The sequence below is a fragment of the Melanostigma gelatinosum genome (assembly GCF_949748355.1).
Source record: "Melanostigma gelatinosum genome assembly, chromosome: 4".
In the NCBI taxonomy this organism is placed as follows: domain Eukaryota; kingdom Metazoa; phylum Chordata; class Actinopteri; order Perciformes; family Zoarcidae; genus Melanostigma; species Melanostigma gelatinosum.
Genome location: NC_136637.1, coordinates 27209818 through 27232293, shown reverse-complemented (window position 1 = coordinate 27232293; position 22476 = coordinate 27209818). Strand labels below are relative to the sequence as shown.

Sequence of the window (22476 nt, the reverse complement as noted above, 5' to 3'; positions counted from 1 at the left end):
ACCCAGATTCAGCTTTTTTGTCGCCTTCGACCTGCAGTCGGAAGCTCCGGCGGGAGGAGGAGAGTTCAGCGCTCTCCTCCAGCCAAGACAAGAGCTTCAGAGTCACTAGAATATTTAAAGAATTGCATTGAAATGTATATATTATATTATTACCAAGTCATAATTCAGAAAAATGGAAGCTGTGATAAAAATGTATCATATTTCCTTCTGATTTTTAGTAGAAGCAAGTTGAGTTAAGCATGTAATATCTCAATTGTGCCTTTATATACAGTTACAAGAGTAATATAGGCTGCTAGCATTCCACTTCCGATTTTGTTTATTTACATAAATTACCATTATTATAATGTAATACAATAAGAACATTTGTGCTGAAGTCTATTCTGTATCACTCTTCCTCAGCCATTAAGCTGTTAGGATGCATTAGATTCATCTATTTGACATAAACTAATCTTAATCTGCAGCCATATTCTCAACACGAACACTTCCATTATTTCAATTGATCTTCAACAGCAAGAAACGTTTCCGCCTGAAAGTTCATCAGGTTTTCCTGCATTAACTGTGTGACACTCAAAGCAATAAGTGCCACTCTGATGGGCTCCAATAAAGACATTCACCAACAGTAAATCAGTGCGACATCATTGCTGCTCTATCCACACTGCCTGCACAGGCAAACGTCTGCTGCGTCATCGGAGGACTGCGGGACCCACAAACACGGTGGTTCCCCTGCAGTGCTGGAGATCAGCGATGGGACGGGGAACAGACAGAGCGAGACGGGGAGGGAGAGAGGTGAGCGCTGCTGCAGAACAACATTGAGCCTGGCCGAGGAGTTAAACGACGCACAGCGGCACATCTGCTCCATCCCGGCATTAATCCTGTTGCGGTAGCCATGGTAAGTTCACGTCTGTGCTCCATTAGCATACGGCTCTGCTCCGCGGCTCTCGGTGCTGCAGGACTAACCTTGAGGGGAAAAAAAAAAGATGCAGCAGGGATGTTTGTAGTGTGCAACGTGCATGTAAATGGCTGCTTTAGTTACTCTGCTTCACTGGGGCCTGTTCAGACGCTATGTGCTGCGGTGGATTATTCTCAGGTGACACTGACAGTGCAAAGCTCTAGCGACGCTCACAGCTGCAGCATACTGTACATATCGGCTCCTGTATTTTGTCGTTATGATGGTACAATGTAGCCCGATCTATATGTGTTTGAAAGTTAGTGTTTTGCACAACGGTTTGCAATCCATCATGGGTCAAAACACACACGTCTGCAAACCGTTGTGCTCCGAGCAACCGCTGCACCCTCATCCATAACCCGGAGAGAGCTTGTAACAGTAATGAGTGCTTGACCAGAGTGAGCAGCAGTGGCTTCTAGCTTGTCAGCATAGTGATCCCTCATTGGTCACAGCCAGGGGAGACAGTTCACACACTCTGATGAGAGTTTCAGAATGTGTTGGAGTCTCTTTCTGCCCTTCTTTAAGGCACAGTGCGTAGAATTGAGCAGAAATTGAATATGATATCCGTAACTATGGTTTTATTATTATTAAGAGTCATTGTGTTTTCGTTAGCTTACAATTCGTTCCTTCATATTTACATCGGGTCCTCTTCATGGATTCCGCCATCTTGCACCGCCATGTTTTCTACAGTAGCCCAGAATGGACAAACCAAACACTGGCTCTGATGAGAGCTGTTAGCGGTTTTTTACCTGAGGACCACAGTAGTTCTCAGACACGCTTGTGAAACTGTGGTCAGGTGAGCCGCAGAGTTCAAAACCGTGGTACCGCCCAGCTGCTGTCTGACATCATGCTCCTAAAGTAGTGTAAAGGTAAAGCAATACTTGTACTAAAGTAGTATTATGTTACGCTTAGGTTACTGCTGTCTTGGAACGGGAGGAGTGAGTGGAGGGGTATTCAGTCGGTTGCACTTTGCAACCACTAGAGGCCACCAAATCGTACACACTGTGCCTTTAATGCATAATATGTATGTTCTGTCTTTTTAGTTTTCTTCGGTAATTGTGAGGATTTCACGTCTGCCCGTATTCTACTATTGAGCTCTACTGAGCCAAGACTTTTTCCATCAAAACTTTCCAAATACCCTTTCCTTCAACTGCCACAGTTGACGATAAAAAAGTGCTGAACAAGCTTTTAGTTTTAACTTTCCAGCGAGGACTGTCTCCTCCTTTTAGACGGTGACTGTGAGATTCACCAGCAGGCAGTTTTAAACTGCTGTGTGCAGCAGACTGCGACATGAAAGCGTGACTCAAACCAGAAGCAGTCGGCTAAACTTATTTGTCTTTATATTGTTTTGAGAAAGCTGAACAAATGAATGATCTGCTACTTTTTGTTTTGATCACTGACCAGCTAAACTAGGAGTTCTCTGCTGGGGTTTCAGCATGAATGAGAGGCAGGGGACAGATGTGGATTTTACCCAAGTCTTCACATCGATGGCGCCACTGTCATTGAGTTAAGCCCCTTGTTTCTGACACTGAAGATGTCAAGCTACTGTCCTTCTTCACCTTGGTCTCGATTGTGCCCCTGGAACGCCACTGTCTGATTTCTTCGTTTTCGTTTGACCTTTGATAACCACAGTTCCTCTGTTGTGTCCCTTCCTGCAGTTCTTAAAGCAGCTGAGACCTCCGGCCTTCGGGAAAATGTCCTTTGTGGTTTTCATCCTGACCTCTGCCGTCTCAGTGGCTTCCCTGCCTGCTGACATGGACAAGGGAAGGAGGAAGGTGGTGCACGTGCTCGGTAAGGAAGAGCATTATTTCTTTCCAGTTTCTCGCAGCGCACAGCAGCAAAGTCAGGACTACTGGTATGTTTCTGAAACCAGGACATCCCTGACACCTTTTAGTCTTATAACATCATTATGGCTAATATGTTAGCAAGCAGCTACCTATTCACACATTCAGCACATGCAAAATGATCATCCGATAAGAGTTGTGACCACCTGATGAATGTAAGTCTTATATTCACTCTCCTTCTGATGAAAAAATATCCGGGTCGTGAGAAGTTGGACTTTCTCGTGTAGCATATGTAGCATGTAGCATCGAGTGGTTTGATCAGATCACTAATAAACGACTGGCTGATGCTTCTGAGCTGCTGGTGTAACCATGACGGTGTAACGCATGTAGAGGGCTCCCGATCCCATCTTCAGATCCCAACGCGCTTCAACACAAGCACTGGAGTCGCTCATAACATGGGCTTGTTTGTCTGAACATCAGTCGGTCGCAGAAATAATGGTTCTAAAGGTTTTGATGAAACACCGCTCTGCTTTCATGGCCGCTGGTGATAAACAACTTTGCAGAGAGCCGCGGTGACTTGACTAATTGCTGGCTGGCATGGATAATTGTTGGTGCCTTTATCTGGTCACAACATAGCAGAAAACCTCTCACAGCCACTCATTAAATGTTTACACCACTTGTTGTGTGTGTGTGTGTGTGTGTGTGTGTGTGGAGTCTCTGGCTGCACTGGCACACACAAACAGCATTTGAGCGAATGTCTGCAATAAATGCAAATCGTTCTTGTTATTGCCCATCAGGAGAGGAGGCCTATGGTTACCATAAGTCTCGGATCATTTTGGTGAATTGCTCTCGAGAGAGAGAGGTTGAGGTTAACATTTTGAGTGGGGTAATCTGATGACAGATCTGGGCAGAGAAGCGACCAACATCCTTTTTTCTGTGATGCGCTGGATGTTGAGGCACTAATGCGACAGCACAAATAAACAGCACACGATTGATTCTATTTCGCGGGGCACCTCACTGCGTGTGGGATCCATTACTGAGAGAATCGAGCATTTTATTTTACCATTTGAACAAAAGTTACAAGTGTTGGCTGCGTCAAGGGTGATCGCAAACAGCACCACAAGGACTTGACTGCACATTTTTTTATGGCAATGGAGAATTACTCGTATCCACCGCTTTTATACATTTCCGGCCAAGATAGTAGCGCTGCTCGATGTCGAGCATAGAAGTTATGAACGCCATTCAAAAGCCATTCGCAAACCAGAATGCAGATCTCTGCCAGATGTGACTGCAGCAACCACTGCTGTAATGTTCGATTGAATGAATTACAAACCACAATTGCCACCTGTCTAGACCGCAAACATGCCAGACTCGCTTTTCACTCGCAAGTCTCAAGCAACAGCTTTAATCAATGGAGTTTTTTGACAAACAAGCTTTATTTTGATGCTTTTTTAATGCACCTTACATGCAAAGTAGCCTTCATGTCTGTAATAATTGAAAGGTTTAAATGTGTACCCCAAAAACTGAAGCTTACTTTCCAGATGAATTATGTGTTGCGGTGTAATGAATGTACACGCTCTGCCATTTCTCCTCTTCTGTAACTTGTGTCACACGCACACAGATTTACATTCGAGACCTGCATTTGTTTTGGACAAATCTCACATGCAAGCATAAAACTGGCGAGCTTCACTTCAGCTTAGATTTATTGTGACAAAATATCAATATTTACATCTTACAAAATCATTTTCAGGGCAACACTCAACGTGTTTGTTAAGCCTCAACAAACTGACCCGGTGACACGACGCCTGTCACCAGAGCAGCTCACTCTGACTGTGTTTCTGCTGAGTAGCAAGTTGTTCAAACGATCTGAAAAGCTGCGAAGTCCAGCGAGAAAGTCTCCAAGTCAGCAACACTGTGTGTGTGTGTGTGTGTGTCCCACAATAAAATGTGATTCATAAACATAAACTTTGCACATAAGTTGCTAGACAGTTGAATATTAAAGAAACATTTGGATAAAGCACATGGCAATAATAACTATTTTAATAGTAATAAATTACAACCCCAAAAATATCTACGATAATAACAATAAAAAGAATAAGAGGAGTGCCAAATTCCGCCCACAACGTGGCGGCTGTGTAACGCTTCATGTTGACTGTTTAACACTTCCTCTGTATGAGCCCTGTTAGCTCCATCCGCCAAACACACCAGAGGACTCACATCGGCTCACTCAGCTCACAACAGCTCACTCGCTCTCCTCCTGGCAACATCAGAAGACCCGCTCTGTTACAGTCCGATCAGTTTGTCATCTGCGATAGTTACACATACATACATGCAAGTGAACACTTTGGCGTGGAAGTCCAAAAAAAGGCACAATTTGGAATTTGTTGCGGGAACAAGATTCCAAACTGAAGCAGTTGTTGATCACTTGTAGCCTCTACAGTCAGTTAAGAGGAGTCAATGAGTGTATAAAACAAGAGTTTGTTCAATAATACATGTTTTCAAAAGGTGTGAATCCCTGAAACCACAGGAGGGTACAAATGAGCACAAACAAGATCAGGCTGGTGGGTCCAGTAGTATGTGAGATTTGCTGTGGACAGACAGACACAGAGATGCACACCCACCCACACACTCACACACACACACACACACACAAATACATAATCTCCTGGTGTAAATAATACAAATAAAGTACCGGTATGAGCAAGCAGACCAGCAAAATTACAGTGAATGTTAAATAATTATCATTCCCTAAATACAGTCTTGTTTTTCTTCTTCCCCACAGAGGATGACACCGGGGCGGTGATTGTGCAGACAGCTCCGGGTAAAGTGGTGACACATCGCGGCGGCTCCATCACTCTGCCCTGCAGATTCCACCACGAGCCGGAGAACACCGATCCTGACCGCATTCGGATTAAATGGACCAAAGTGACCGACGCGCTGCAGTTCGAGGACGTCTTTGTGGCACTCGGAAGGTCAAACCTTCATTTCTCAGTCAATCCGTTTGTATCTGTGGGTTTAATTCCATGTCTGCCTCATACTATAGATGCTTAGCACACAGTCACAATGTAGTAATTCATTCTCAAAATACATCACATTCACAAAGTCCACTTTAATAGAGTTTCTCATGTCAATAATTTTGCTCATGCGGCGAAAATCCTAGAAATAAAATATTCAATTTCTGTGGTAAAAATAAATATTTTGCGTTTGTAATCTCTCTCCAGGCAGCAGCGTGTGTTTGGAGCCTATAAAGGCCGTGTGTTTTTGGAGCAGGCGGGACCAGGTGACGCCTCGGTAATCATCCAGAATGTCACGCTGGAGGACTACGGACGCTTTGAGTGTGAAGTCACTAATGACATGGAAGACGATACGGGATTTGTCAACCTCGACCTAGAAGGTCAGGAATTAAAGAGGCAGCTGGAAGAGATTTTGTTGAAAGGCTGACCTTTCTAAAGCTCTACTGGCTCTTGTATAAAGCGTTGGCCAGTGAGATAGACGAGTTCCCATGAGATTAAAGTGAAATTCATACACTTAAAAGTATGTTTCTGTCACCGTTAGGAGTGGTGTTCCCCTACTACCCTCGTGAGGGGCGCTATAAGCTCAACTACCACCAGGGGGAGGATGCCTGCAAACAGCAGGATGCCATTCTGGCCTCTCACTCTCAACTGCACAAGGTGAGTACATGCCATAGTCTGCATATCAGAAGTTGATGTCGTCATAATTATTTTGTAGAATTGTTCCAATACTGATACCAGTGTCTCTGATCCAAGCTAAGCTAGCTGCTAGCAGCTGGTGGGCAGCACAGTCCTGCTTAGCTAAATAACATAGCAAACAGCTAATGTGTGGAGGTTGCATTTGATTTATATCATGATGCGTTTAAGCAATGCGTTGGTACTCGGTATAAAACGCAAGTTCAGGTTTTGGAATCGGTACCGGGAGGGAAAAAGTGGTATCGGAAAAGCCGACGAAAATGTTCATTAACTTTCATGAAAGGGTTAAAGTTATCACACAGACAACTCCCGGACCAGACAACGCCGTTGCAGCGACCTGTCAATCACAAGGTAGCCCCGCCCTAAAGCATCCCCTGCTTTATGGTCTGTTTGACTCTAAATGGACCATAATGTACTAAATGAACATCATGCTGTATTGAAGAAGACTTGAAACTAGAGATTGAGACCATAAACTCATGTTTACAATGTTTACTGAGGTAATAAATCAAGAGAGAAGTAGAGTCATGTTCTCATAGACTTCTATACAACCAGAGGAGTCGCCCCCTGATGGCCACTAGAGAGAATGCAGGTTTAAAGCACTCAAACATTGGCTTCAATTTTCAGAACCAGAAGTTGCCGGCTGTGGTACAAATGTCCGTCATGTCATGAGAGACGGGGGTGGAAGGATCAGATCACCGCCAAGGATTTATTACACATATTTGCTTTTGATCATGCCTTCCATCGCACATTCATTTATAGCCCATTTCTTTTGTTTTAACAATGCACTTACTGATTATAACCCTCAGTCATAAACTGCTTTAGAGCAGCAGTAAGTCTGATATAAGAACATGCATATCATAGTCCAGACATTTAACTGCAGGCCCATTATTTAAAATAAAACCATATGCATTAAAGTCCAGAGTAATGGAGTAATGTCAGCGGAGATAAACCTCTTAATAATGTATTTAATCCTTCAGTATGACCCACTCACGTACGGTATCTCCCTCCACAGGCCTGGCTGGAGGGACTAGACTGGTGTAATGCTGGATGGCTGGAGGACGGCTCGGTCCAGTACCCGATCTCTCATCCCAGAGACCAGTGCGGCCGCAAGGACAACCCCGCTGGCGTTCGTAACTACGGCTACCGGCACAAGGAGGAGGAGCGCTATGATGCCTTCTGCTTCACTTCCAAGCTCAACGGTGAGAAACAGAGAGAGTCTCTGATCTCTGCCTGTGATCTCTCTGGCCTCAGGCCATTGGACTTAGATCAGGCCTTGTTGATTCGGCGGTGCCCGGGCCACAGTGTCCTCCGGGTGCCAGGCGTCGGCTTTCATCTCCCAGCTCTTTGATTCACATCCCGTCCCCACAGAGAGTCTGCTGGTGTCTCCGTCACACACCTCCAGGTTCAGAAGCTCAGACAGACTCGGGGAAGTCGGCGGCTGGATTGACTTACACGCCATACATGGCAACCTGTCAATCACAAATGAGCCCCGCCCTAAATCATACCCTGCTTTATGGTCTCTTTGACTCAAAATGGACCATAGTTTACTAAATGAAACTAGAAATTGAGACCATGAACTCATGTTTACAATGTTTACTGAGGTAATAAATCAAGAGAGAAGTAGAGTCATTTTCTCATAGACTTCTATACAATACATCTTTATGAAACAACAACATGGAAGCATTTTCATGTCGTTTGTTCGTGACGCTCCCGGTGTGTGACTCTCAGCAAGAAAGCAAATGTTTCCCAAAACCTTTCGAACAACTCCTTTTAAACATTGACCCGCGAGTGAAACATACAGTACACCGTTGGTTAAGACATTCAGTTTGGGAAACACATGAAATGGATTCTGCCAGAGCCTCGTTGAAGCTTGAAAGAGAATCGAAACCTTCTCACGCATTATAAAAAAGTGAAAGGATTTCTGTTTTATTGACTAGATAAAAGACGAGGCTCTTCGGTGAATCATAAACAACGTTGGGACAGTCTAAAGTGGAACGAAGAAGCGGTGCCAGTGCTTTTCCTTGGCGAGGATGACAGAAACCTTAAAACGATTGCTCATGGCTTCCCCTGTGTGTTCATTACTGTGGACAGTCTGTTGTGGGCAGGAGGTTTCAGCGGTGGTCGTGACCGATACTGTTGCTCAGTCCAGCTGGAAGGTATTTACTGAGCGTCCCCCGGGGAAATATGAGACAATATTCTGCCTCTCTAATAGCCAGCAGTCACATCAGCAACAACAGCTGAGCCAAGTGCAAAGCTGAGGTTGCGGACGTGATTTTCATGATGGCGGTTGTTGCTGTTTGGAGAAACAGCCAACCTCTTATTTTCTTGGGTAGCTTCTTCATCCTTTGCTTCTTCCTTTGATGAAGCTGAACTCGTGATTCAGTTCAGTTGAAGCAAGTCATCCAATCAGAACACCAATTTCCTGAGTACTGCCAGGCGAAACAAGTCTCCCCGGAGGTGAGATGAAAGCAAAAATGGAAGCGTTTTAAGAGTAATGTTGAGTTAGAGCGTATTGGCTTTCGCTTTTGAGAAGCTGCCCAGACGGTTGTTGGAACGGTTTTGATATTCTGAACACAGTCAGAGAGAGAAGCCGGGAAACCTGTGAACATCTTCCCTCAGGCCTCGGCGTGTCTCTGGGGGCTTCACTCTCTCGTTCACTCTCCTCTCTTCTTCTTTCCTTTTGCCCTCGTGAACAATGCACTCGCCCTGTTTTCCTGCACCTTTTCAGTTGTTGTTACCACAAACATCCTCCACCCTCTCCCTCTATATCCCCTCAGGCAAAGTGTACTTCCTCAAACGCTTCAAGAAGGTGAACTACGCGGAGGCGATGAAGGCCTGCGTTCGCGACGGCTCAGCGGTGGCCAAAGTGGGTCAGCTGTACGCCGCGTGGAAGTTCCAGCTCCTGGACCGCTGTGAGGCCGGCTGGCTGGAGGACGGCAGCATCCGTTACCCCATAGTCAACCCCCGCTCTCGCTGTGGGGAATCCCAGCCAGGCGTCCGACACCTGGGCTTCCCTGATAAAAAATTCCGCCTCTATGGCGTCTTCTGCTTCCGCAAGAACGAGGACGAAAACAGCAGGCGGCACTGAAATGACAAAAAGCCCCGCAGAGAGACTGACAAGGATGAAGAGCGGCAACAGCATCCCCATGAATGCCACCACGGTGATTTAAAGTGGAGAGACTGGGGGCGAGATTTAGGATTTGACAGCAACAACTGTCGCCATAGCAGCCGACTCCATTCATGGCTTTCAAAGTTAAACGCTGGCAGACATGATGCGCTCATACGCAGCTGTGACAGGAAGCGAGGCTGTGGTAAAGATGAAGCGTGGCATCTTTATTACCTCCAGTCAGTCAATCATCTTAAGGAGTGAGTGTGTTAGCGCATCTGTCGCTGGGAAAACCAGCAGGTTAAACAGCAGCTGTATCATCAGCCAGGCTCACATCAGATCAGAGAGTCTGCCATGAATATCCTTGTTTACGTGTGTGTGTGTGTGTGTGTGCGTGCGTGTGGATCATATGTTGGCTGCCACGCTGTGGCTCTTGAGCTCCAGTCTGAGCCAGAAACCCAGTGCCATCTCCGGGTGAGACAGGATCATCTGCTCAACAAAAATGAAAAGTAGTGTAATTGCCTGTTTCCGAGTGCCGAGCTTGGTTAGCGATCCTCTGGCACAAAGCGAGTCGGTTGCCTCATGAACTAAGACCTGGCAAATCTCACCGTCAGAGCTGAACAAGTAGTTAGTATTGCACTAGCTCTAAAATAGCTCTAATGCTTTATTCTGCGATAGCCTCTTAGCTTAGACTGAAGCATGTGTTGCTTGGCTGAGAGTAGATGCTGAGCCTGAATAAGCAGAGATGGAAAGCTACAATAATTGCTATTTACCTCACATTCTGCACTTCTTCGAAGCTACCTGGGCAACAAAATGCACTACAAATGGTACACGCAGCATCCTGCATCACAGAGTATGTCTGCCACCACAGAATGGATGAATGTTCTTGAAAACTAAATAAAAGTCTTAAATATTGTTGTGTTTGGTTTTTTTCTCATATACCCCCTAGTGGCCTTATTTGAGAAACACTGTAAGTGGTGCTTTGAGCTACATGCTAACATCAGCATGCTAACATGCTCACAATGACAACGCTAACATTTGGACGTTCAGCAGATGTCACGTTTACCATTGTTTGTACCCCCGTTAGCCTGTTAGCATGCTAACTTTGCTAACTGGCACTAAACACAAAGTTCAGCTGAGGATGATGGGAATGTCACCAGTTTTGAAGATATTTGGTCATAAAAAAATAACGAACAAATGAATTCATTTCCGGCCTGATGTTGGTGCTTTCATGGCAATGGTTTTTGAGAGATTTCACCTAAAGTGCTAATGTGGCAGAAATGGAATATGAGTAAGTAAGTAATACTTACAGTAACAGTACAGAAAGATTCCAGGTGCACAGCGCGAAAACAATAATCAAACATATATACGAAGCAGCTCACTTAAGAACACAAACTATTTATGTTGTGATAAAGAAGTCAGGCAATCATTTTGATGTTGTTTTCCCATCACTGTTGCGACTTTATGCTGCGAGTCTGCAAACAGCGCAGATGAAAGTAGCTGGTTCCCTCGCTGTCGCCTGCAGCTCTTCATCTATCGGCTCACTGTGGCGGCGCCTTCATGTTCCATTACTGACAGAATTGTTTCAATCAGGAGAGACGGGTAAGATGAAGAAGATAATTGTTTATCATTAGCGGATGATGGGTGATGATGAAGACTTGACAGTCTTTGGCGCTTCGACTCTACGGGGGGGAAACCGTGATGTCACGGAGAGAATCGATGGTCGTCACAGACTCCCAGTTGGTAAAATATGAATATTTCAATATTTTCATCAGACACCATTGTGTTACCTCATTTGGCGATAGGCAAGGCAAGGCTTTACAAATAAGCACATTTCAACAACAAGGCAATTCAAAGTGTAAAACCATTAAAATTTTTAAAACATGAAAAAGAAGAGGAGATTTAAAAACAGCACCATTGATTGAAACATTAAAAACAGTCATGTTCATTCTGGAGAACGTGCGCCACTGAGAGGAGGCCGCTGAGCGCTGAACTCTGGAGCTCTGAGTGGGAACATGTTGGCGCGGCGCCAACCCGGCAGAACAAAAACCGTGTCATCGTCATAGCAACTGGCAGCATGTGATGAAAGTCGGGTTCATCGCGAGACCAACATCACGAGATATTCGCTGCGAGTGACCAACTTAACCTCTAAAACTAAAAAATAACAACAATCACAGTCGCAGACGTGAGTCAGTGCATTTATGAACGCCTCTTTTTCTTTTCTTCTTTAAAATTTGTCGACAGAGAAGATTCTCTGAGACGACCTCCGTGTTTTTAATGATGACACGTGCACCCTCGCCCGCCCCCGTCGGCCTGTGCTGCTGTGGGAGTTTAGAGTCACAGACACTAAATTAATAAGCAAAGTCCCGCTGCGTTCATAATTCATGGAGGATTATGTATTCCGGATTTGAAGTAATTTCGATGTTTTTTGATGCGCTCAGGATTGTGACGGTAACTCATTTAAAAATCACTTTGCATGCGAACTCCGTCTTACGTAAGAGCGAGGTCATCACAAATAACCGCCTCTACTTCACGTGTGGACTGCCAGCTGTTCTGATGAACAGAAAGAGACAGATTTGTATGCAGCAGGCTTTTGTTCACAAGAGGAAGAGTATAGCTGCATGTCTGGAGTGCTCTAAAGAAGCCCACACATCCCACAGATGGTGAGCTCAACAGGCCAGACAGCAGAACATCCTCCTGAGGCAGAACATTAGCGAGGCACTGGCCTTGAATAAAGCTCCCTCGCGCTCCCTTTATTCAATGACAAGAGAAACGCTCGACGTAAAGACGGGGAGAGGAGAGACAGACAGGTAGGAGGGCGGTGTGCAAAGACGAACCCTTTAAACGAGTCTGCTTTCATTTCAACGGGCCTCCTCGTCGCCTCTTCTTCTGAGCATGAAATGAAATTAGGTGACCCTAGAACAACAGGGCCGCCACACATTAAACACGGAGAGAACACGGCTTTCTCTCGCTTCTCATTGATCAAACTCGTGACGGCGGTCAGGGCCTCCGAACCGGCCCGAGGCAAACGCAGAGAGGCGTCACGGAGGAGTGACACGAGAAGAAGAATGAAGCGGGATTCAGAGCAGTCAAATATATTGATAGAAAGGAATTTAAAGGCTTCACACACGCTGCTGGTGCACCGCACAGGTGTTAACACTTTAGCCTGATTAGACAGGAAGTGAAAACACCCGTTTGGTTGTGCACGGCTTTCAATAGTATCGTAGTTAAAACCTTTTAAACACGAGCCCTATTTTTAGGCCTCTGCTCGAAAATTGCATACCCATACTAAAGAGAGTGTAGATCTCTAACTACAAGGTCTGTTTTAATAATTTTGATGGTATAATGCAGGTAAAACCTGTGATACACTTGTTCAGATGTGTAAATATTGTGTATATGTTACTGGTTAATCGTGAATGAAGATGGCACACAGCTCAAATTGAAAGGTTTCAGGTTCGCCTGAAAAAAAAGCACTTGTATTGAAGATATTTATTTGAAATAATGCAGATACCAGCCTAGAAATACGCCACAGTCATAGCACAACATGTTTACAGTCTCCACAAACACATTTTACTTCGATTGAGTGAAGCAGGCCAGCATAATAGAGGTCTGAGTACAGACAGTCAAGCCAAATTCTCATTTTTGGAACCAGCTGTTGTCTGATTTGAGATACTATATAACTATATATTAACTAAATATTCACTTGTTGTATCACTACGAGTGTTCAATACATCCTAATGAAGCAGTTTGGCATCATTTTGAGCCCTCATATCTCTCCTCCACGGAATTTTCTCCTCTCTGTCTATGTCTCTGTAAGGCCTGTGATTGGAGGATTTCATCATGTGACACCTTGTTCAATGCGGAAGAGACTCACGAAAGCAGTAGGTGGGTTATTTAGCAGATTGACAGACTTTTAGCCACTAAAAATCTGGATCTGTGCGGCACAACCCCCACGCGTAAAATCATTGGCCCAGCAGGCAAATGCTGACCATTTCGTCATAGAAGCTCCCATGACCTCCATTTTCTTACAGACAAATGTGAGTGCAGGGCACGGACTAGAACGCTGACATGGATTACAATGGACTTCCTGCGTTTTTCGTCACGAAAATCAACAAAAGGTACGCTGCGTTTAATTTTTTTTGCTGTGGAGCGGCTTGTTGTTCGTTGGCTTCATGTATGTAACTTTTGAATGGTTTGACGGAGAGGAATTCAGAAGATGTGATTCGACTGGCGGTCGAATCCTCGTGCTTTTTCATGTATCCATCCGCCATGATAGCTGCCAGCTTTGTGATGGGAGACGCAAACAGAGTGCATAGGTCGGCGATTTGTGGCGAAAAATACGTGATATTGTGGTAAATCTTGTAGTTGCTTATATTAGTTGGTATAATTGTGTTTGGAGTGTGTAAAAAGTGACTTACATGATAGTGTTGCCCAGCTGTTGCTGTTTAATCTCGTATATAGCATATGTATACATGCACAATATTCGCTATCGATATGTACATTATTCCAACGATTTTTGTTACGCCACTTGAGCACAAAGCCCCCAAATTTGGGGGCGTCGTGTATAAGAGGTGAGCAGTTGAGATTATGTACAATTCAATATTTTTGCGTCATCACTCGGTGTCACACACACGTTCATTTTCACATCTAAAATGCAACATTGTGATTACATTTTGTTGTTTAAAGGAAGGCCGAGACGGCAGCATTGTGTGATAACACTTTTGTCGTTAAACCTTCACACACTCAGCCACAGACTTTGGTGGCTCCATGTAACCTCTAAACTTACAAGAGGTTTAATCAGACATTAGGTTAAAAAACCTGAGTGTGCCGAGCCAATGTTGTGAAAATTGGTTATCAATAAAATGTGTTTTTCTTTGCAGGGCACCCGTTCTACAGTTCCCAAGTCCAACTACACAACATGCCAAAAGTGTAGCTTGTCTCATGCTAGCGTCTGACTTGACTTGTAGAAATCAAAGTGTGTTGTCCTAAACTTCATCAGCCTCGAGTCAATGACGACAAACTGAAGGAATAAAGAGCAAACATTGGTTTCCTCAACCCAAACACATTTGTGCCGCTGCGGTTGGTGTTTGAACAGTAACTGGAGAAGATGACCGACACGCAAAACTTCTCTCTGTCTGACTTCACATTAATCAGAGTGCTTCAGCCCAGGTCTGTATCAAACAGGAGCGACGGCTTAGAAACCACTTTATATGCATCTGTACAAACCGTGCACAAAGCACCTAATAGGTTAATTGTATCGTTCAGCAATCAGACAATCATCTGTTTCACCTGTTTCATCTGTTTCACCTGTTTCACCTGTGTCTCCACCTGTCTTTTCTCCAGATCGGCACCATCTTGTGGTCTACTTCTTAGCCACACTGTGATATTTTGTTCTGGTGCATTTCATTGCAAATCAAAATACAAGCTGATGAAGAACAGAAGTGTATAAAGGCAAAATGAAATACACAATTAACCACACTTAAATCACACACAAAGACATGAGGTGGTTTGCTCTTTGTTTGTCTGTTCTCCTGATCGCCAACTCAGTTATGGCGGTTCTGGATTTCCTAATCTTTGAAAACATGGACTGCAGATGTTTTGTTCCAGGAAATGTTTGAAGGAATCCTTTCTTCGTAAGGCTCTTATTCTGAAATCTGAATTCCAAGTTGTTGTCTTGTTATTCCAACAGACATTCAGCCACAGCCACATTTCAGTACGTAAGCAACCTCACTAGCACCACGAGTAATATTATACCGTATGAAGAATGAGATGTAAAAACACATTATGAACACATTGCAAATAATTTATTGATCCATAGCACATTCAAAGTTTTAATCAATAATCATCATTAAGATGTGCAACTTCCTCCATTGCTCTCCACTAATGCCTGAGCACATGATTCACTCGTTGACTGTGCTCATTGCAGACAAACATGGAGGCAATCCGACACTCTGCGATTATCCCCCAGCAGGAATTTTACTTTGCATCAGACCTCGACAGTGTTATGATGGAACACACAAACGGACCATATCCATACAGCATTAGCACATGGGAAATAGCTCCTGAAATTACCCCATCGGCCTTAAATGACCTCCCGTAATGCCTCGTGCTTTCTGTGTGTAATTCAGCCGCAGCATGCTGCTGCCGCTGCTACGCATTATCCATTGAGAGCGGTTGGTTCGTGGAGATGGGTAATCGTGAGAGGTTCCCCCCCCCAGAGCGCAGGCCGTATTAAACAGGCAGCAGTGTTGAGTGAATTGAAAGTGTTAACCATCTAATGGAGTGCACTGTGGCTGATGAATGGGAGAGTCCGCCCCGTCATCTGTAGACGGCCTCTGAAGAAAGAGTGCGCTTTGGTTTTTAACACGGCCTCCATCTTTCCATGAGCTCTCCTCTTTGGTAGCGAGCTGACACGCTGGTTTACTCGCCGGGCTCTCTCAAAAATCCCTGATTTGGTGGAAAGAGAACAGTGGGAAGTAAATAAAAGAGTTCAAACCTTTCTGTGCGTGTGTGTGTGTGTGTGTGTGTGTGTGTGTGTTTGGAAGAGATGAAGGAAAGGAAACCGCCTCAGCAAATAAAACACACACACACAAAGTCACAGGGAAGGACAGAGTGAAAGGCAGGCGGGGGAAAGCAACACAGAGAATAAGATGTGTGGAAGAGAGATAGGTGGTGGTGGTGGTGGGAGAAAGGAGTGTGAGGGAATAAAACGAAGGCGGAAAGATAAGAGGAAAACTGGGGAAAAGGCAGAATTTAAAAAAAGAATAGCCGGGATGTGGAGAGCTGAGGAATGCAGGGAGACTCAAGGGTATCTGTTCTTGCACCGGCATGTGGAAATTGACTGGTCAGTGAGCTATTGTGGTCCAGCAGGGTGGAGAGAAGGGATTGAGTGGCTCCAGAAGTACCTCATCTCAACTCGGTCACAAAGCAACACCGACAATTCACTTAATGTCTCGTGTGCACTTTCATCTTTTAAGGAACTTCGAGTGACTTCGCAGAGGAAGCTGCTGACCTTAGAAACTGTTCAGATATTTCTGTGTTGTGTGGAAACGGTAACGCTGCCCGTTTAGCGGCTATATCACACATCTCTCTGATTAAATAGTTCATAAGCTCATTAGGACTACCACACTGCCGTTTGCTTTGGAGATAACCTCCAGAGAGTACTTGCTCGTCTGGATCGGTCTGGAGAGAATACGCCGGAGAATGCAGAGAGTGAATTAAAGCAGCCTTCCTGCTGTGTGTTAGATCCTTAAAGTATCAACACTACAGTGCAAATTTGCAAAAATGTCCTCATTTCAAAATTGTATTCAAGCAACTTTGAAATGTCCAGTGTCCGTTTCTGCTCGTTACATGAAAACAGTGCAACAAAACTACTTGATTAGTTTTCGGGAAACCTGGTGTTTTGGATTAAAATAACTGCAGAAGTGGCATCAAGTACGTAAGTTACGCGACAAACAAATCAATGTTACATTTCTTTTAAAATAAGCTGATATGAGGACTACGGTTTCAATGCTTCGAGTTCGGCGTTTAGGCCGTTGCCAGCTTGGTTCCTGCAACCAGAAGTGACTCGAGAGGGTGGAGTTCATGCAACCAAATGCTGAAGAAGACATAGGCCGACCAAAATGTTGCGATTTACTTTCATGAACTGAAAACACACTGTGAAAGGGTTAAAGTTGTAAGACAAAAACACGGACAACTCCCAGACCGGACAACACCGTGGTAGAGACCTGTCAATCACAAGGTAGCCCCGCCCTAAAGCATCCCCTGCTTTATGGTCTGTTTGACTCTAAATGGACCATAATTAACTCAATGAACATCATGCTGTCTTGAAGATGCTTTGAAACTAGAGATTGAGACCATAAACTCATGTTTACAATGTTTACTGAGGGAATAAATCAAGAGAGAAGTAGAGTCATTTTCTCATAGACTTCTATACAACCAGAGGAGTCGCCCCCTGGTGGACACTAGAGAGAATGCAGCTTTAAGGCCCTTCCACCTTGGCTTCACTTTTCAGAACTGGAGGTTGCCTCTTTGGTTATACTCAAGAAGAGTATAAGTACCTCAAAGTTGTACAGTACTTGGGTAAATGTACTTGGTTACTTGTACGAACAGCAGTTTATTAAAGCCAGATTTCCTGATCGTCAGTCGGGGGCATTTAACAAAACACTGCACAGTACACTACACTACACACAGCTGGCAGGGCAGAATGTGAGGGCGACAGTGTATGAAAGACCTGGCTCACGCTAATGTTTGTGCTGGCTTTGCTCCTCAGGTTTGACTCATGCATACACACACACACACACACACACACACACACACACACACACACACACACACACACACACACAGACGATCGTAAAAGAAGCTGTTAGGGAGCCGAGGCGGCGCCATCTGCAGCCGTCATTAGGACGGACGTGAATGCAGATTCATGGGTGAAGCTATTCAGCAACCTGGACGCAATAAAGATGAGGAAGATAAACAGGGTTAAGATGCACATTAATCTTTTTTTTCTTCTTAATTTGCATGAACCGCTTGGTGTGCGCGTGTGGAGACAGAGAAAAAGTAGCTTTGCCTGCAGCGTCTTATGTTTATGTGCGAGATAAAGACTGGAAGGAGAAGCGAGGCAGAGCGGCTTCGGGGTTAAGTAAGAGACTGTCAGGCGGCAGATGATCTAAACCCCTTGTTGCTTTTTCATAATCTGTTTGAACTTTGGCAGCGTTGTCAGGAGATAATGCAGGATAATACCAGAGATCCGCATTGATTGGCCATGCCTGCTAGATGAGCCTGATATCGACCCGAGAACAAGGTTATGATGAGCAGTCTATTCGTGCTGCTAATTTATCTCTGGAGTATAAATAGTACGTTTTCATCCATTTCATTGGTTATCATGAGAAAGCTTTGCAAGAAAGATGCATTGGTATGCTTATATAAGCTTCATAGAAACTCCACTCAGGGGGCACGTGTGCATGCTGGTCCAAACATTTCAGGGCTCTGGACATAATAGGCGTTTTCGGACTAGAGGAACTTGTTCTTAGTTCTACAAACCCTCCTTTTTATCGTGTCCGCACCTCAAGAACTAGCAACGGTTATAATTCTTAGAAGGCCGATTTGACAGACTTGTTTTTAGCTCCGATTGGACAGTGAGTGACTTGGGTGTATGGTGATTGGTCGAGCGAATTTTTAAAAACTCTTTAGCAATGTAAACAACAGACAACACAAAACAAACAATACAGTTTGTAACGAAAAAAAGGAAGAAAACACGGACAAAGGGACCAACACTGAAGTCTAGAAGTTAACTTGTTTAAGAGCACGCTCCCACTGAGCCAATGGTCAGCGAGCTAACCAAGTAGCGAAAAGGCTAACTTAGCAGCACAAAGGCTAACTCAGAAGCAGAAAGGCTAACTCGGGAGCGCAAAGACTAACTTAGTAGCACAAAGACTAACTCAGGAGCACAAAGGCTAACTCGGTTGCAGAAAGGCTAACTTAGTAGCACAAAGACTAACTTAGTAGCACAAAGACTAACTCAGGAGCACAAAGGCTAACTCGGTTGCAGAAAGGCTAACTCGGATGCAGAAAGGCTAACTCGGTTGCAGAAAGGCTAACTCTGTTGCAGAAAGGCTAACTTAGTAGCACAAAGGCTAACTTAGTAGCAGAAAGCCTAACTCGGTTGCAAAAAGGCTAACCCAGTAACAGAAAGGCTAACTTAGTAGCACAAAGGCCAACTTAGTAGCACAAAGGCTAACTTAGTAGCACAAAGGCTAACTCGGTTGCAAAAAGGCTAACCCAGTAGCAGAAAGACTAACTTAGTAGCAGAAAGCCTAACTTAGTAGCACAAAGGCTAACCCAGTAGCAGAAAGCCTAACTTAGTAGCACAAAGGCTAACCCAGTAGCAGAAAGCCTAACTTAGTAGCACAAAGGTGGATCCGGTAGCAGAAATCATGTCCACTGAGCCAACAAATTCTTCAAAGATTCTTATATTACTAAAAAAAGCTTGTAGCGAACTCACTGGAGGGCTTCCTGTTCGTGGTGTGAATGCAAACAGACAAAAAGCCCTTCAGTTTGTAGAGGGCAGTTCCTCTCAGCGAGTCTCCAGAACAGTTTGATCCAAAAAACGACGAATGTCACTGATTGTTTGGAGGGTTGCTGCAACAAATCTGTAACTTCTGCACAGCAACGGAGAGCTGAAGGTCATTTTCAGCTGTTCATTTTAAAATAAAGTAATGAGCGCTGTCTTCGGAACTCACCGAGCTGAACGGAAAAACATCACTCAGCCAGCCAGAAAAGAGGATGTAAAAGAGATGCTATATTCAGTGTGATTGATCGTCTACGGAATGCAGAAACCCGGCTGTGTGGCTTCTTCCGGTGTTTCGGAATAATAATGAAATGAGTGAGTCACATATCAAAGGAGATGAGAGGAACGAGAGAGAGAGAGAGAGAGAGGGGCAGGGAGAAAGACAGAGAAAGGAGGTTGTGTTTTTACAGGAGACAGTGCTGTGAGGCAATGAAACCATCCATTGATAAGAGAGGACTCTCATCTGCAGCTCGTCAGAGGAAGCTCAGGTGAAGTGAAGGTCTCTGAGGAGAAGCAGTACAACAGTTTGCTGCCAAAACAGAATCTCTCTTTCTTTCTTTCTGCCTCCCGTTTCGCCCTCTTCCCTCTCGCCTTTGATCCATCTCACTCACTCTGTCTCCTCCTTGCTCTCCCTCTATGCCTCCTCCTTCCTCTCCCTCTATGCCTCCTCCTTGCTCTCCCTCTATGCCTCCTACTCTCTCACTGAGGGATTTGCCCTCGGCGACCTACTCTGTTGCTTAAACTCTGTGCAGCAGATTTTTAAATATATTTAAAAGAGGATATGAGCAAAATCTGATTCATGTTATTGATATCTCGGCTGTGGAGAAACGTTTAATCCAAAGAGATTTGCAAATGCATCTCCTCAACACGTGAAGGTCAGCGAGGCGCAGATTGTTCTCCGGCTACAGAATCAGCAGCTCAGAGCAAAACTGAATCTCACGAGCGGAGGAGCACGATGAGAGGAAGAAGAGAGGAAGAAGAGAGGAAGAAGAGAGGTCTTCAGTGGCAAGGAGAACACTTTTTCTACATATTTCAAATAGTTGGCCATCTAGTCGCCCCGGGTTTGAAATCAGCGTGTGGAATAGGTTTGAAAACGTTTCAAGGCTCGTCTTTCAAGAGTGAAAGCAGAACACGTCGTACTTTCATGAAGACTCGGTCTCTGTACAGGCAGCTGTAGCTTTGAAGAGGATCGTTCAAGGGTACAAATCCAGAGTTCACTGAGAAAATCCCATCTGTGCAAAAGAAAAGAGAGAAAAGTGTTCAGAGTACTCTGAGGTTTAAATATATTTCATGAAGGTCAGTGCTGTTTGGTTCAGTCAACAATCTATCCCTCTGATATCACAAATGCAATATCAGTCAAATTAATCGCAAGTCAATATTTATGTCATAATTGTTCGGTCGTAACTAAGTTTTTTTTTTTTACAACTTTCATTGTGGCTTGTTTGAATATTTAAAGTCATAAAGACACTTTGAAGATGTGATGCGGAGCTTACAGGGGATTTAACGCTCCCTAAAGATCTTGACGTGCGCTTTAACGTCTCATGTTGCTGCAGCGACGCAGAAGTGCGCTCCAGGATGTGTCGGCACACGGTGACGTCACTGTTGGGCGTGGTTACAGGTGCAGCGGAGTCCAAAAAATGATGCTGCTGTTCCGCTAAACGGCCCTTTCAAATACATTTGGATGGAAATGCGTTTTTATATCTCCTGGGCGATATCGCATCATCTCCTCTTACCTTTTAATCTATATCTTAATTGCTGTCCCTAATGTGCTTTGTTGAAGCACTTTGTAGCTGTAAAAGTCATCGTGGCATCCAGGAATCCATCACCATTGTCTCATTTTACTCCCAAAAAAACAACAACAACCGTATGTCATCGGTGTAATTTAGAGGAAGGTTTAATCACATGCAAAATGTAACACTTTGAATAAACTGAATGAACACAAATAATGACGCCAACAAAGACAGGTAACGGATCCAAACAAGGGTTTCCTTTAATGATCATTTGTCATGTAAAGAATATAATACAACGACAGGACTGGAATTCATAAGAGCACACATCAATAAACATGTATAAATACTTGTGGACCACATTCACACAGCCGTCAGACGGACTCGGATGCACTTGTGTTGTTGCATCTGCGTTCGCCGTCGACATGAACACACAGGACGCTGCGAACTGAAGAAGTGATATGAAGTATCACCTCGCTTCTGGCTCTCCCGCAGAGAGTGTTTGTGGACCGGAGTGTGTGAGCAGAAAGGAGGAACTGAGAGGAGGGGAGATGTGTTTTAGATCCGCTGAGGCTGTATGAACACGGTCCAGAGAGGCTAAGCAACAAAACACACCCAGAGTCGAAATGGATTTTTAGAAAAACAGGTAAAGAGAAACAAAGAACTCAAGAGTATTTACATCCCAAAGGAGAAGAAATGTTCGTCATCGATTTCTGCTCCGAGTTTGTCTCTTTCGTCCCTCAATCCTCTCACTGTAACATCTCTCCATTCAACCATCCCAACAGAATGCAGCCCAGAGACATTTCTCTCAACTCGACACCAGCTGAACCGCGAAGAAGCTGATGTGGAAGTCCACAGCTGGAAAAGATAAGTCTGATGAGAAGGAGAATAACGACGCAAATGATGCAGAAACAGCGGCGAGCTATGACAGTCCGTTTGTCCATGTCGTTTAGAAAACATCCAGCGGTCACCGGGCCGTCGATGCCATCGACAGACTTAATGGGAGCCGAAGACAGATGGCCTAATCGTGAAATCAATAGTCTGTCTGCGCGCAACTGAGGACAACAGCCTCGGCCGCTCTTATCGGGTTGTCATTGCTGACGAGCGCTGCGTTTGAATGCATCAGGTGCATGT

General features: G+C 44.6%; 1 protein-coding gene across 1 annotated transcript; it reads left to right on the top strand.

Moving 5' to 3' along the window:
* Positions 1 to 769: 769 nt before the first annotated feature.
* On the top strand, positions 770 to 10389 carry hapln4 (hyaluronan and proteoglycan link protein 4). The gene is given in 8 exon segments (XM_079267895.1): positions 770 to 889; positions 2605 to 2737; positions 5513 to 5702; positions 5952 to 6124; positions 6286 to 6401; positions 7450 to 7636; positions 9215 to 9510; positions 9512 to 10389. Coding segments are annotated over 8 exon segments (1194 nt in total). The 5' UTR covers positions 770 to 886; the 3' UTR covers positions 9608 to 10389.
* Positions 10390 to 22476: the final 12087 nt, after the last annotated feature.